Source organism: Ornithodoros turicata, chromosome 1 (assembly GCF_037126465.1).
Source record: "Ornithodoros turicata isolate Travis chromosome 1, ASM3712646v1, whole genome shotgun sequence".
Taxonomy (NCBI): domain Eukaryota; kingdom Metazoa; phylum Arthropoda; class Arachnida; order Ixodida; family Argasidae; genus Ornithodoros; species Ornithodoros turicata.
The window spans coordinates 128,689,774-128,705,587 of record NC_088201.1 but is presented as its reverse complement, the minus strand read 5'-3'; the positions used below and the strand labels follow the sequence as shown (position 1 = coordinate 128,705,587).

General features: G+C 43.9%; 1 protein-coding gene across 1 annotated transcript in view; it reads left to right on the top strand.

Annotated features, from left to right (window-relative positions):
• The window catches only part of LOC135368854 (venom metalloproteinase antarease TserMP_A-like), a 93,501-nt gene extending 93,088 nt beyond the window's left edge, over positions 1-413 (top strand). Inside the window, exon 14 of the mRNA XM_064602395.1 lies at positions 177-413. Coding sequence (XP_064458465.1) covers positions 177-245 — 69 coding nt within the window. The 3' untranslated portion in view covers positions 246-413. The remainder of the gene's footprint in view (positions 1-176) is intronic.
• Positions 414-15,814: the final 15,401 nt, after the last annotated feature.

Sequence of the window (15,814 nt, the reverse complement as noted above, 5' to 3'; positions counted from 1 at the left end):
GGTCCATTTTTGGATATGAACACTGGGATCTATTTTGGATGCTTGGTATCATTATGGGATGTCCCCAGGATTTCATGTGTTGTCTGGGTTGGGATGCTATGCCGACCCAGATTTTAGTTCATCTTTATTGATCCCAGAAAACATAACCCGGAACTTGAATTTTGTGTTGTCTCCAGGTTTGCATTAATGGCATATGCGGCAAAGAAGAGGATTTAGTCAAGCCTAATCATCCTGGTGGAGCTTAGGACAAACTTGTAGGTGAAAACTGCAAGATGTCTCAACCTCGTAGGAGAGATGTGTCCCATGGAACTTCGAAGTACAGTGCTTGAATATTTCACCATTAGCTATGTGAAACTATTATGTATCAGTTAACAGTTTACCGAGACTTAATAAAATAAAACAATAACAGTTGATCAAAACTGACCCTTAACTCAGTGAGCCCGTGTTCCGCGGAACCCAGGGATTCGGCGAACCTTGTCATGAGGTTCCGGGAACAGGATTCTGTACAGCACCTGCGAGTGTAACCTGACCAAGGCTCGCTCTCAGACAGTCTTTTATCGGACAGCGCTCGACATTTCATCGTTGGCATTGGAATTGACATCGAGTTCCATCGAGCCAGCTGTAGGACTCGAACCCACATCTTCTGGATTTTTGGAAACGTTGTCTAGAAAACGCGTTTGAGAGGTGAGTGGGAGCTTTGTTAGGACGAAATACAACGCTCTTTGCGTGGCGTGTCAGATGTATGTCAAAGTTTTTCTTTCTTTTTTTATGCTTTCTCCTTTAAATGTGACAGCGCGCGGTGCTCGAAATCCGTCAGAACCACGAAATTGCAGCGTCATTTGTTGGAAGTTCACAAAAGTACTGGGAAGCCAGGTAGTGTGGGCATTCCAAGGTATACCTAACCTGGTAGCGAAAACAAGCGAAAATACTAAATCAGACCCATCGGCAAGGCTACCATCATGAGGCGCGAGCGATCCTGGGTGTTGACAGTAGAGGTACGATCGTAAACACAAAAACTTTAGAACGTGGGCATGGGTTGTGTGCGTACTAATCGGTTATTCATAATTTCAATGTAGAAAAAACTTTCTGTGTCCCCACACGTGCACATATACGAAATCATCTACCACTCGAGTACGTTTCCGTATCCTGCTCCTTTGTGCATGTGTCACACTGGACGTGTTTATCCGTGCACCTCTGTATTCGTGTCGTGTGTCCGTGCATTGTAATACGGAACTCGTACACTCTTTGCGTTAAACAGGAAGCGACGTTCGCATTTCGGAGTTGTAGACAAAGATTTTCACGTGTGAGCAGATGAATACAATGCATCCCATGTTGCTGGCACCACTAAAAATTTCGTCATGGGACGGGCGGCCATGATAGCGGAGCGTTAGCAGGAATCAGTTGTGCACCAACGATGTCAGGTTTTGTTGCAATGTACCCAGAATTGCCACTCATTCAATAAATCCAAACATGTAATCACTACGTGTACGTATAGCTCTAGGTGAGAAATTGACCTTCAGTGAACCTTCCTAATTTCCGTGTGGTCATCACGATGCCCTTCAGTTTGGAGTTGTCAAATGTGTGAAACTATGTACTTCGAATTGATATGTTTAATCAAACCTGATATGATTGATTTTTCTGTGTCACGTGTTGTGTGTGTCACGAGGAAAGGGAATACAACGCAAACAAAGCGCGCGAATGTAAACGTACCATGGCTAATTATGAACTGCTTATTATTCATACTGCTGACGTCATGTCTGACATCATTTATTTACAATCGTAGTAGCCCACGCAACGGATGCATGGCGCTTACACTTGGCCTTCGGGAGAGGAAAATGAATTGCGCTGCGCATGGGCCAGCAGTGACGTCACGTGTTGTTATTTGCTGCCGCTGCCGCCTTGCCGTCTGCTCGCCGCTCGCTTGCGCATGCGTTAGCAGACAGCGGTTTGCTCGAGGATGTGATTTGTGGTAGTGGTGAAGCAAATTTGCTGAATATTCTGTTCAGTTTCCTCACTAGAACCCGTCGATGTTCACCAGATGAGGGAACGTTTCAGTAACGCCTGCGAGTTGCATGATCGGTTGAAAAGATGAGGGCATCTGTACAAAATTATTCCGTGGGCCGCTTTGTTATTACAGATTTGCAACAAGTCCACTTTTTTCAAGCTGCACTCTCTCAGCCCAGGGGCGTAAATATGCCACCAAACATTTCTGAAATAATGATACCCCATGAAAGAACGCAGATCATAATACCCAAATATACATTTCGTTCGGCTCGTGCCAGCTCATTCATCCATATATAACTGCTTTCAAATATGACTAAACAGCGAGCCTCTCTCCACCAGGCATACGTCACATGGCTACGTAGCGTTTTGCCGTCCAATCCGGGGGCCGAGCTGCGGACATGACGTTTCAAATTACCAGCCAATAAACATACTTCGTTATCAGGTGTGGGTCGGAGCGCTGAGTTTGTTTGTGTGAAACGACATTTTGCGCTCCGTGTTTCCGAAATTGAACGTCATGACATCTTCAACATCTCCGGCTGGCGCAAACGTCAACTGTTGGGCTGCTATCACATGACGCGATTCGAACCTGGGTTCCTCCCAGTCACGACGTGACATGGCCAGCACGATATCCACTGTACCACGCGAGCTGGTGACGCGATGCCACGTGGCTCAAACCATACGGCAGCCCAGTTGTTGGAACCATTCGAAGATGACGAAGATGTTACATCGCGCACCTACCTAAGATTCCTGAACTGTAGTCCCGGATATTCATTCGCGCTCGTGGTGTGCTGCGTGCTACTGCCCAGAAAACGTAGTGCGCGTATGATACCCAAATTAAACGCATTTCTGTTTCGGTTTGAGGCTCTAACTGTTTAGATTTTGAATAGAAAAGGACTCATGTTCATCTAGTCCAATTCCGCATTTGAAATAAAATCATACGTGGAACACTCGACCGTAATTGAGGAAAGCGCTACGTCAAAATGACGTAAAGTTAGAGCGCAGGGCGGAACTAAAATGCGAAAGAGTGCAGTGAATATTCCATCCGTATGCAAGCGCCTTTTGTTTTTGAGCGTTAGTAATTGCAAGGAGGTTTCACTGCCCAATTTCAATAATATAACACAAAGAAATGTGCACCTTCTGTACCTGTTTACGGCCCCTTTAAGAAGCAAGAGCGCAATTTTGACGCTGGCAGGTACGTGTCATGCTCTGTGGCACTATAAAGTACACATGCCATTCGCGCTCAATGCACTTATTTTGGATGTGTTGCAGCAAATGATGCTGTTGCACAAAACGGCAGTCTGGTACGTAATGTACTCTCATACTGTCGAGTTCGACTAAATTTGAAAGGATGTCACAGTGTTCCAGACTGAGAACGTCAGTTCCCATCGTTTTCGACTAATTGGCGTGTTCGGACTATCTAATTGTATCACCTGTTCTATATATGTCTTTACATAAGTCGGTAAATATGTAATAAATATCGTAGTTACGACAGTTATCTGTAATCTTTAGTTGTGCTTAATCATTCCTATTATTTTGTACTTGTGTTTTTACTCAGAATTCCCATCCTATATTCTTAACTGGGAACAACAAAATAAAACACACAATTGTGTTAATACTGATATTTTTTTTATTATTGATTAACGATCTTCTTACATGGAGAGAAGAAATGCAGAAGGAAGCCAAGAGTCATTCTCCAACGGCACAGGGGCACAAAGATTGAAAGGTGGAGGTTTCAAGTGTTATTATATTTGTGACTGATCAGGTGCTGTTACACAGAGGACACATCAAAGCAAATGATTCATACAATCCATGGTTCCGTCATGCGTGGGGACACTTGCCTTGCTGATGTGTCTGCAACATTCCAAACTGGCAAGGTATCATTTGTCTTCCAAGCTTGCTGTTATGCACGTGACTTTGGGCTGTGCACTGACAAAGACAGAGGAAGATGCAATAGAGGCAGTCCGTGCAGGCTCCTGTAAAACACTGTTGTACTGGAATGTCTTTTTTTTTTATACCTTCAAGAAAGTATTTGTTGATATGAGGGAAATTATGTGACTGTGTAGCACTGCGCTTTCTATGCAGCTCAGTATTTGAGGTGTGATGAATGGCACATTGCAAAGGATTAAATTCACGTTACTACAAGGCAGTATTTGTGCACCACCATGAGGGACTATAATATATATTACAGTGAGAAGAAAGATGACGACAATCAAAGCAGTGTTGCCCTGTTGATCAGAGCCCAAACAAGCAGTTCAGTGTTTTCTCTCACACACCAAACAAGAAGGATGCTGCTACTCTCTTTCAATCAGGAAATACTAACTTGTTGCAAGGAGGATGACTTGTTGATGATTTCTTGCTTTCAGCTGTTAAGGCACTTGGGCACCAAGAAGTGTGTACAAAGATTCTATACATGCCACCACGGCTGGGTCATTCTATGAGATAGTTTATACTGGCACTAAGTATACTTTGTTAAAAAGCATTTGTTGGAGTTTAAGAGAACAATACCCTCAGTCAGGGGCGCAATCACAGGTGCAGTTGTCTCGTTATATTGCAGAAGAGTACTCAGTACTGGAGACACATAAACACACAGGAAAGCTTAAACTGATTAAAATCACAGAGTGAGCCTGTTGGTACATAGCTAGTATGAAGAAACTGGAGCTGTAAGGACAAGACATTGACATAAAGAACAAACATACACAGGACTGGTTCCTTGTCCTTACAGCTCCAATTTCTTCATATAGCTATATACAAACAGGCCCACTCAGCCATTCTAATCGGTGAATGCTTTATTCTGTGTGCTTATTTCTCTCCAGTACTGAGCACTCTCCTTCAGTACAACGAGACAACTTCCCACGTGACTGTGCCCCTGACGGATGGTATTGTTTACTTCAGCTGCAACAGATGCTTTTTGATGAAAGTATAACATCAATTGGCATTGTACGCATAAAGCCTTGGTGAGCTCAAAGCCGTTGTGTGCATTCTTGTGAATGATTTGTCTTAGGAAATGTATACCCTTACAACAAACATTAGCAAACTCTTTATGGCTATACATAACGCATAATTATTTAATTAGATGAAAGAAAAAATATATTGCCATCACACCAGCTAAATTGTCTTCTTTTGTGATTTTAAAATTTGTCATGCACATCAGTACACCTTGTCTATTCGAGTTGGCTTCTATCTTGTCTTGTGCTAGTGTTGGCTGTGTGAGGGGTTCTATGTGTGCGTTCCAAAACAAACCCTCGAGTCGAGTAGGTCACATGATCGAGTTGTACCATGTGACCACAGAGTACGCGCCCGGTCGAGTAGCTTTGGGAACGCATCGGGGACTCCGACCGAGTTAAGATGGAGGCCGGTGTCATCACCGCTCTCATCTCGCGCGCGTCAGATTTATTTTAGAGAGACGAAGATAACGACGACTGGGAATGTATTGTAAGCTGTTTACAGCAGTCACCATTCCCCGTCGGACATAGTCGAACTCTGTCTTGTCGGCCCAGTGGGCATTTGGTTTTTCAGAACTTTGTGTATATAGTTACTTACTGGACAGTTACATTCAGAGATTGCTTGTCTGGTAGTATTTCTTCAAAGCCACTGCAGAATTATTCTTAAGCCCCTCTATAGGAGAATGAAAGGGAAAAGCAACTGACGTTGTCGTCATTTATTTGTTAATTGTTTGTGGGATGGAAGACCTCACGTACCGTTACTACCCCAAATGCATGAAGTTGATACAATCGTCTTGCATTTGGTAGTCAAAAGAAATAAAAAAGAAAATTGTTAACATCATGAAGACAGAAGATGAAAAATACAAAGGTGGAAGCTGCTAGTTGGGATCCTGGAACTGAGGTAGTGGTGCGGGCGTGGTTAGGGTCACGGAAATGTCCGCGGGATTCGGAGTCGAATGTGAGCTGAACGGCTGAAACAAAACCGGTAATCAGAGCGCGATGAAGCGGTTCTGATAGTACACGTATCGTGAAGCGTGCAAAAGCCTCCTGTTTCATTCTCCTTGAAAGAAGTCTGAGCTCTGGGGAAAATACGGGAAATTCGTGACAGAGTTCTGTCGTGTTGTCCCTTCCTTTCACAGCTCAGAATTTATCCAAGTTCCACACAGGCATTTATCCACCAGCTAGCCTGCGCCTATGGTACATATTTTAGCTGAATCCTGTTCACACGAACGTACCGACAAACCATCTTACAACTGTGAAGGTAAAGGAAGAAAATATTCCCTTTAAGATCCCATTTCGGACACACGCACACAAAAGTAATAATAATAATAATACTGGTCTGTAATGTATCAGGCTCACATGTCTTTGGGCGTTCGCCTGGCCCTCAAAAACCATGTCACACAATCCGCATCGCAAGAGTGTTGCCATTTCCGTGTCCAGTTGTGTATTGATAACCCGTCGTGCAGGTCGAGGCTTTTCGACAATCAAACATTCGGCTGTTTTCGATACCGCGCTTTCACGGAAAAGAGCAGACGACAAAAGCACGACGTCATTACTCGAGCGAACCTTCCCTGACCGGCCTTCCGAGGAGAGCTGAATCGGGTTAACTCTCTGGCTACTCCACCTTGTTTTAGAAGGCGGGTAGTGACTTCATCGAGTTACTCGACCCGGTTTTGGAACGGCGCTTCGGGTAGAGAGCTACTTCCGGGTTCATTCGAGTAGGTTTTGGAACGGACCCTATGGGGACTTCACATGCGGAAGCAGGAACACCTCTCAGTGCGTGTGTCCCTGCTTCTGTTTGCTGCTAGGGTGTCACTCCAATGAAGAAATGCGACACCCTGGCGTTTTGTAGACTTTTGTCCAAAGATGCACAAATATTGATGCAACTTTGCAACCAGATTCTAAGAGCCTACCTTGCAGCAGGAAGTACGCCCTGCCATTCATTCATTGTGTTGAATTGATGTTTAAAGACCTTCACACCTGCATCATTTACTCATGAATGCAGCATTGTCATGTGACAACACGTGACAGTTCATTAATGCTTGAACATGCATTGAGTTTTATGCCTCTGGTTCGACATGAAACAATGAACCTTTGAGTGAGCATACCATTTTCCAATTTGCAAAACGTCAAAAACAGTTTATTACTATGGGTAATGTATAGTGCCATCTCCAACTGATAGGATAGTATTACCAGGCTTGTATCCATGACTCGGTCGTAACAATAACCCTGTTTTCACGATATCCCAAAAAACCCTTAACCTCGCTAACAATGTTCTTAGGCTGAGCCTACATGAACTCACTCGGGTACGATCCGTAGGGTTTCTGGCCACTGTGCTCCATGAAAATATCGGTTGGCAACACCATATCCATTTTGTTAAAAGGAGGACTACGTCTTCTGTCTTCACACTTGCAAAGCTCAGATGCTGTTAACGTTCTGTGTGCTGTCGTTTATCCATAATCGCAATGGCGCCCCCTGTATGGCGTGTCACTGCAGATTTGGAGGGTGTAGGGGGGTCTGGATAAATCGCTGTGCGCTACACCCTTATCCACTCACATATCACCTCACATATACCCTCAACCCCTCTCCTGACCCAGAAGTGGGCACTGCAGGTTATTTTTTTTTAGACCCTGATGAGCTTGCCACATTTGGTTTTCCCCTTTACCGCATCCTCAACGCCTTTGTTCCAACAATAATCTTGCATCCTTCAAAAATGCAAACAAACAGGACTTATACGTACGGTGACATGCAATTACTTTATTTCCATGTCTCTGCTGTCCAATATCTTTGCTATTTGTTTCTTATACTTGACATGTGTTCCTGGTATTTCTGTTCCGCTCAAACTGTGTAAACATTTGCAATGACTGTGTCTTGGACTGTTCAACAGTTTTTTCCCTCTCAGTCCTCTTATCAATAATCAGTGTGCATTGTCATGTAATAACAGTAAAAATCTCAAAGCTAAAAAAAATAAGAAACAATAATTTGGAGCACACCTGTCTGACTGATTCACGTTCACGTAACGACTCCTCTGTTTGCGTGGCACAGGATATGCACCTTGAAGATGAAGATGCGCACAGAAATATACTGTAACAGGGCGAGGAAATTTAGGTCATGTGGTGAACCTATGAGAATGTTATTGCCTTGAATGGGCAATCATAGCACTGAGGTAAAACCTATTTATGTTAACTACTGCCTTCAAAGTTGAACTAGAATTTTTAATGCCCTGCAGTGCCTTTGTATCCCGGAGGTCACCCAAATGACTTTCTTAAGCCCTTTTGCAAGAAGAGCCTTTTGGGAACAAAATAGGCCACAAAATCTCAAATGGGAACTCTGACCTTAGGGAGCAGTGTGTTTGCTGTTGGGGTTGTACAATGTACAGCTTGGGAAACGTTTACAGAACACCATAGTGTCACACTTCTCCATTGGAGTGACATCCAAGCATCAAATAAAAGCAGACGCATATACTGAGAGATAGGTAGCCTGATAGATACATGATCAATCTTTTGCTGGTAGTTGGCAGGGGACTGCTCAGATGAAGGAAAGCACCAGTGCCATGAGCTTTTGTCTCAGGCTGTACACATGGTGGAGTTGTTGTCATATAAATTCTAAACCGCATGCCACTTCTTGTAGAATCTTTGGAAATTTTAAAATGTTATGCCTTAATTGTTGGCTCTGTTCACTGTTGTGTACATTCATCTGGTGCTGCTGTTGCCTGGGCTGAGAGAGTGCAGCTTGAAAAAAGTGGACTTGTTGCAAATCTGTAGTAACAAAGCGGCCTACGGAACAATTTTGTACAGATGCCCTCATCTTTTCAACCGATCATGCAACTCGCAGGCGTTACTGAAACGTTCCCTCACCTGGTGAACATCGACGGGCGTCTAGTGAGGAACTTGAACGGAATATTCAGCAAATTTGCTTCACCACTACCACAAATCGCATCCTCGAGCACACCGCTGTCTGCTAACCACGGAGGAAAAGTAAGGAGACCGAACTCTGCCGCGCCGCCGTTGAAAAAGTGTGGTCCCGATTCCTCGAGTCTAATTGCGGCCGCGGCGCGGCGCGGCGCTCACGCTCCGTCAGGTACTTGCTCCTCTGAAATGACGTGCTTGTAATGCGCTGTGTCAGACTTACTAGTATGTCCAGTGCAAGCAGGAAAAAATATTTTGATAAAGAAACACGATTGTCGTGTATCAAGGAACGATCTCTATTTGCAATTTTCGCCTGGAGTTGTTGTTGGTGCAAAGCGGGAGGCTTTCATTTTACAATGTGGGGAAGCCGCCGTCAAGGGGGATCCGCGTTTGCTCGAGGCTTGAATGTCTAAATAAGCGTAGTGCTCTCGCAGTTAAGAAGCTGTTAAAAATCGCGGAACTATGTTTTGTTTTATTTGAGATCAAAAGACACCGGAAGGAGCACAGATGTTGTTGTTTGACATCGTACAGGATGATAAGTTGCATGACTGGCAAGGCACGACTGCGAGATCTACATTGTTAATGGTGTGCACTGATTATTATTACTTCCCACGAATATCTCGCAGCGTGAGGAAATGATGCAATTGAACACATTTGGATTCCAGCTGTCGCACGACAGCGTCGTAGCGCGCGTTTCTACCACCCGCTTTGCGTGCACAACGCTTTGGGAAACGGGAGCTTTTTGTCGTAATTGTGAAGCATCCGCTAGGGTACAGAAGAGTTACATTTCACATGACACCATACACGAATTTAATACCTAGGTGCCAGAACGCACTTTCTGTCACAGGTTTGCAAACGCGGTAGAGGACTCAGTTCACGTACTGTGAGGTTAAGGAAGAGATTCCCTAAGACGATTCTCGTCTTGGTGTCCGGTTGGGGTGTGAAGCCCATATCTACTGGATTTGGGGCTTTTTTGGCTTGGGTAGAATACCTGGTGTAAACGTTTTGAGAAACGTTTTGTAAACGTAAATTGAAACTCCTAGGTATGGAACTGAACATCAAAGTCAGTGTTATTCAAGATGTCAGTGTTGGACAACACACATTACAGACTTTCTTTTCTGTTCCCATAATAAAACCATAGCATAGCGTGTCACTAAACGTCGCCATACACGAAGTTTTCTTAATTGCTTTACACGTACGCAGATAAAACTTTCCCAGTCCTAGCTTATGCGGCGACACCACATAGAAATTCCCACATATTCCGAAAAGATCGCGTCCGGAAACTTTACAGATCTTCAAATATATCATTCCCTCCACGCCATTTAAATGTGGCTTTTCAGCACAACTTTTGCTTCCTTTGGAGTAGGTCCCACCTATGACACAAAAACGAGGTAACAGATATTGAAAAACAAGATTGGAGCTGACCAGAAAACATTAACTCATTATTGGAGAAATCGTTGTTAATTTTGATTACACAAACACTCGTTTTTAACGCTTCTTAGTAGAGTATTCGAGGACAAACAGCGCATTGCCTTGCAGGAGATTTCGCGAAGCTAGTACCGGAGGGAACGCGAGCGCCGCGCCGCGGCCAACCATAGACTCGAGGAATTGGGACGTCATTCTCCAGCCGAGTTCGGTCTCCTTACTTCTGCTCCGTGCTGCTAGCCCATGCGCACGCGAAGCGAGCAGGCGGCGGCAGCAAAGAACAACACGTGACGTCACTGCTGGAGCATGCGCAGCGCAATTCATTTTCTTCTTCCGAAGGCCAAGTGGCGCTTACCATCTCTATCATGGCGTCATTCTGAAGACACAGGGGCCTATGGGAGTTGCGCTACCTGCTTAGATACACCTTGTGCATTCTGTCTGTTTTTCCGAATCTGTTTCTACTCTTTGACCCCGTAGCACGTTATTTTTTATGGTTAAGCTTATTTCGTTAATGTTCTATCCAAAATCTAACTCTGCTTTTTCCGGCAGCCATTGACTTAGTGTTTTCTGACGAGATTTTATATTTAATATCTGTAAAACTTGAGTGTATAAAAGTCTATACAGAACGAGGGCTCCGTGCACACGGTGTACTTCTGCATAACTTTTACAGAAGCGGAGAGGCGGAGGGTCGGGAATCACGGCATGGGGTAAAGCGGGGTGCACGGGTAACAGATCGGCGTGGCGCCGCCGACACAACTGGCCTCGCCGCACACCTCTACTCAGGTGGAGCCGACAGCTACCGCTGTTGGTGAAATATCGTGAAGGATTCACGTTAATTCTGCCATATTTTTTCGGGGCTATGTCGGTAGAAGCAAAGGGACAAATCTATTTTTGCCAACATTATACAGGGTGCCTTTTTTTATACAGATTTTTTGTTAAAAAACTATGAGGGCTGTAGACATCCTGTTTTCACTTCTATCATCTCTGGGCCGGCGGACGTTCTTGGCCATCTGTTGCTCAACCGTCGAATGACTAATTACCTAAAATCGTTATTTAACTGCTTAATTATAAAACCTACGAAGTTGGTTTCGACCCAAAGAGAACATCTGTCCCAGCTGTCCCAGGACGGGGACACGATGACACTGTGGGGACGTCCTGAGGACCGCGTGTGTTCTTTGGGCAATGACTTTTAACCAAACTGATGTGTGCGGTAAAAATTGTTAAACATGCAAGGGTGAAATAAACAATTAGTTGGCATCTGACGACCACAATGCAAAATGTATCGTAGTTAGTTCATACGGTTTTACAATGGGTCTTTGCAATGTTTCTGACCCATGATGTGGTATTAACAGAAATTGTGCCACCTTTGTCACTACCTGAAGGTGCAGTGTAATGCACACCACACTCCTGAGAGTTAGGTGGAGAGGGTTGCTATACACCTTGGAAAAAAAAGAACCAGAATACATCAGCTCATGCAGGCTTTGTCTCTTCTGTATTTTTCTTCCATGTTCCTGCTAACTGTAGTACTAAAACACAGCACATATTTCCCGATACGGCCCAGTTCACCTACGATCTTGACTACGCCAAACCATCGAGCAAACTCCATCATGAGTATGATGGAGTATGACTCCGGCAGTAAGCGCGATACACTCTAAACTTTGTACCTTCTAAAATCCGGGTTTATTAGGTACATTTTTGCAAAAATGTACCCTATATTTTATACGGTACGCGCTGCATTGTCCCATAAGCCGTTTAGCTTAGACAATAGGAGGGGGATTTTATAAGGTACATCAGGTATAAGGTTCGCAATTCAGAAGGTACTATATATATATAAGGTATCCCTTTTATCAGGTACGTAGTTCAAAAGGTACAGCGAATATCAGGTACACGCCCCATGAGGTACGCGACATATCAGGTAGATGTCTTAGAAGGTATGTGAAATATCAGGTTCGCGTTGTATCAGGTACGCAGAATATCAGGTACGCCTCGTATGAGGTACTCTGCTTATAAGGTTTGCTAGATATCAGGTACGAGGGGTATCCTTAATATATAGGGTACGATTCTGCCATAATTATAGGTTACGTAATTTTACCGGTTTTTCTCTATACCCGTGCAGGGAACATGCATTGCCGATTGTCTACATGCAAACGTGGAAGTCACAGAAACGTACACATTTGTTGCGCAGAATATTTTATTGGATTACAACGCCTTTAGCTTCTTCAGCACCTTACATAAGCAAGGTTTCATATATGATTTTGGAAAGTGCTTGTCTCGAACCACGTAGATCTGCAACACTCCCAGGAGTTGACCAAATGGCTTGTATTACAGACAGTGGGTCTGGAAGACAAATGGGGAAGGTCATACACTATGTCAACTATCATTGCACAGGTTACAGGTTGCATTTGTTTCGTACTATCCGAAAACTATTAATCGACGATTACATAACATGTACATGTATCTCGCTGTATAGCGTCTGATAACTTAAAGCATGTAAACGTTTTGCAAGACAACAAGGAGCATAAATTATAATCTCTGATTGACGCATACCTGTAACTGATACTTGAGCTTCAATAGTAGTTGAAACTGTGTGACCTGCGTAGCCATCGAGATTCGGTAGTGGACCAGCTAGCGGGAGAGATGAGAGTTAGCATAACAGTGACGTGAAGTTGCCGTCGTTGTACTATATGGCCAGCAGGAGTCGACTATCACGCGCGAATAGCAAATGTGGTAGTACATTTTCTACCAGTCATTGCCCCTACCTTGTGCAGGCATTACTGCTGCTTACGGTGAACATCCAAGTTTTTAGGCGGTGAGCAAGGCTGGCTGGCGCATAGGATTAGACAGGAACCACTTTAGTGCAATTTCGAATTGATTAAGAAAGTGACGTTATTATAAAATGTTTTTATGAATGAATGTTTCTTGTTATGTTGGGATAGCTTAAGTCTTGCTAGCCAAAACAAAGTGAAAGAGTAGAAAAATTGGATGGATGGAGCGAACCAGTGAGACCACGACACAATCACAGGAAATGACCAGGAGTTCTTACGTACCAGAGCAATGGCCTCCGCAGTCACTCGAAAATGACTGCCACATCCTTGAGGTGGGGTTGGTTGTTGTTCATTGTAGTGCCCATGAACTGGAGGTGTAACAAGCGTTGCATAATAGTTTGAAACGTGGATAATTCGTTCCCTAATGTCAAACCATGAAACTGTATCGGCATTATATTTGCATTTGCCGTGGTATTTTGCAGGTGGCCATGCACCGTGACTCGAGCTGGTACAATGCATTGGCCCCCAAACATTACAAAACGTGAAATCTTCCATAGACGGCTTTAACTAACCTAGTGGGAAGGTGAATCCATCTGTGAGGTATTGGTTACCGCCATCACGATGAATATGAATAAACGGGCCTGTAGAGAGCAACAATCACGTTTTACAGCCATATAGTTCACAACGAAATGTAATCAGTGCTGGTCACAGTCAAAGAGCAAATACTTACGGTAATCAGGTGGACCCTGGTCCATACTGCAAGGCCCAAGGTTAGTCAAGCGGGTTCCGTGATAGCCTCGTTCGTCTCGGCACTACCACGACGTGTGCACAAACCTCTGGAGAAGACTGGCGCGTCCTCCTATTTCACTTTGACCCACATGAGCCACCGGAGTTCTGGGAAAAACACTGAATATAAGTCGCCATCCTCCCGTGGACGGGGGCGAACCGGTTTCCTGGATCAGAGACATTGTCAGAAAATCTGGACAGTATGCTACGAATAATCGCCTGAAGATCGTCTTTTTAGAAGCAAAAATGGAAAAAGGAGATATCATGCCGTGTTCTCGATGTCCGGCTGGTACTTTAACACGTGCAAGAAAGTATTTTTTCGGACGAATTTGAAACACTGTCATCATCGGTGTGTCCCAGCCGAGAACAATTATTGCTGACTACATCCAAATGGCACAGAAAAACTTTTGTCTCTGGGCAAAGTTAATGCTCAAATGATTCACGCGGCTCACGCGTGGTATAAATCACGACTCGGTCTTGAAGTCCACAACACACTCGAGTTCGTTAGTTTGTCAAATTGTCGGAATTAGCCAAGTTTATTAAATTCTGATTCTAGATCTGTAGTCGGAACATTCATTATTCCGTCACGCGAGATAACTGCCGAGCGGTTACGGCTGATTATCTGGGCGCCGAATGTTCGCGTTCCAGAGAAACAGTCCCGGAGAAATTGATCCTGAAAAAAAAAATTATGCGCGAGGTTATGGTCCCGAAAAAAAAAAGCTCTCCCAACAAGTGAAGGTGAAAAAATAGGCCCTCCGACTATCTTCGCAGCGTGGATTTTCTCATTATTTATATTTAACGGTTTATTTTGCAAGATTGATCTTTAAGAGATTTATTTTTGAACGTCTTATTTTCACATGATTTATTTCGGCCTCATCCCATTCGCCGATTCTGGCTCGCATGGAGAATAGCAGTCAAAGAGGTTCTCATGCCGGATAGCCGCATGTGTAAAATATATTTCTTGTCACATGAATAGCATGTCACATTTTGAATACTCTGTGTTTTATTTTGGGGCTATTATGCGGCTTTCTCTTCAGCTGTTCATTCACAAACCGGCAAAAGTGGTGTCATCCACGTGATGGACCCCTCATGGAATTTATTTGCGCAGTAGAAATAGGCAACAGAAATGGTTATATCCCTAGATAACATCAAGCCCAATTCGCAGTAGCACAGAGTGTTGTACTTTTCACCACATTCTGAGACATGTGCCCTCTACAGGACTCTTTCTCAAGTAGCAAAAATTGCACTGTTTTTTTCTTTTATAGCCCGGTTTGTGAAGAGCTCTTTGACGCCTAAAAAAGACACCCTGTATAACTCCATTTGCAGAAACGACCTCTGACGTAATCCTGAAGAATTCACGAAATACGTTGCGAGACTTTTGCACAATGAGAGCTGTGTCATTGCAGAAGCAGCGCTGCGAGTTTATCCTTGTGATAGACTATGGAAAGGTTGTTTATAAGGTACATTTTATAAGGTACGCGCGTCGTAATCCCTGCTGTACCTTATAAAGCAGCAACGTACCGTATAAAACACTGCGTACCTTCTAAAAAAGAAGGCGTGCCCATTGTGAAAACGCGTACCTTATAAATGGAGAAGTGGTGTACCCTATATTTACAGGGTACAACGACATAGAAGGTATGTTATAAGGTACAGACTTTAGAGTGTACTAGTTTCAGGAAATGTGCTGATGACAAATATTGCGGCTCAATACGTATTTTTCTAATTTTACAAAACAGAAAATTATTCTTCACCATACTCACTAGTCTCTTCAAGGAACTGACACTGCACCGCGGCCTTACTCCTCAATCAAAGATGTGGAGCAAACAATATGTGAACCTGAGATGACCAGGAAAGTTTGGGACTTACGCAATCGTAGCTCGATGAAGTTGATGACGCATTGAGACCAATCGACAGATCAATGAAAACCGAAGGTACCACGTCAGATTTCAAGGTGTGGCTTCGTCTTTCCTGGACGAGATATGCT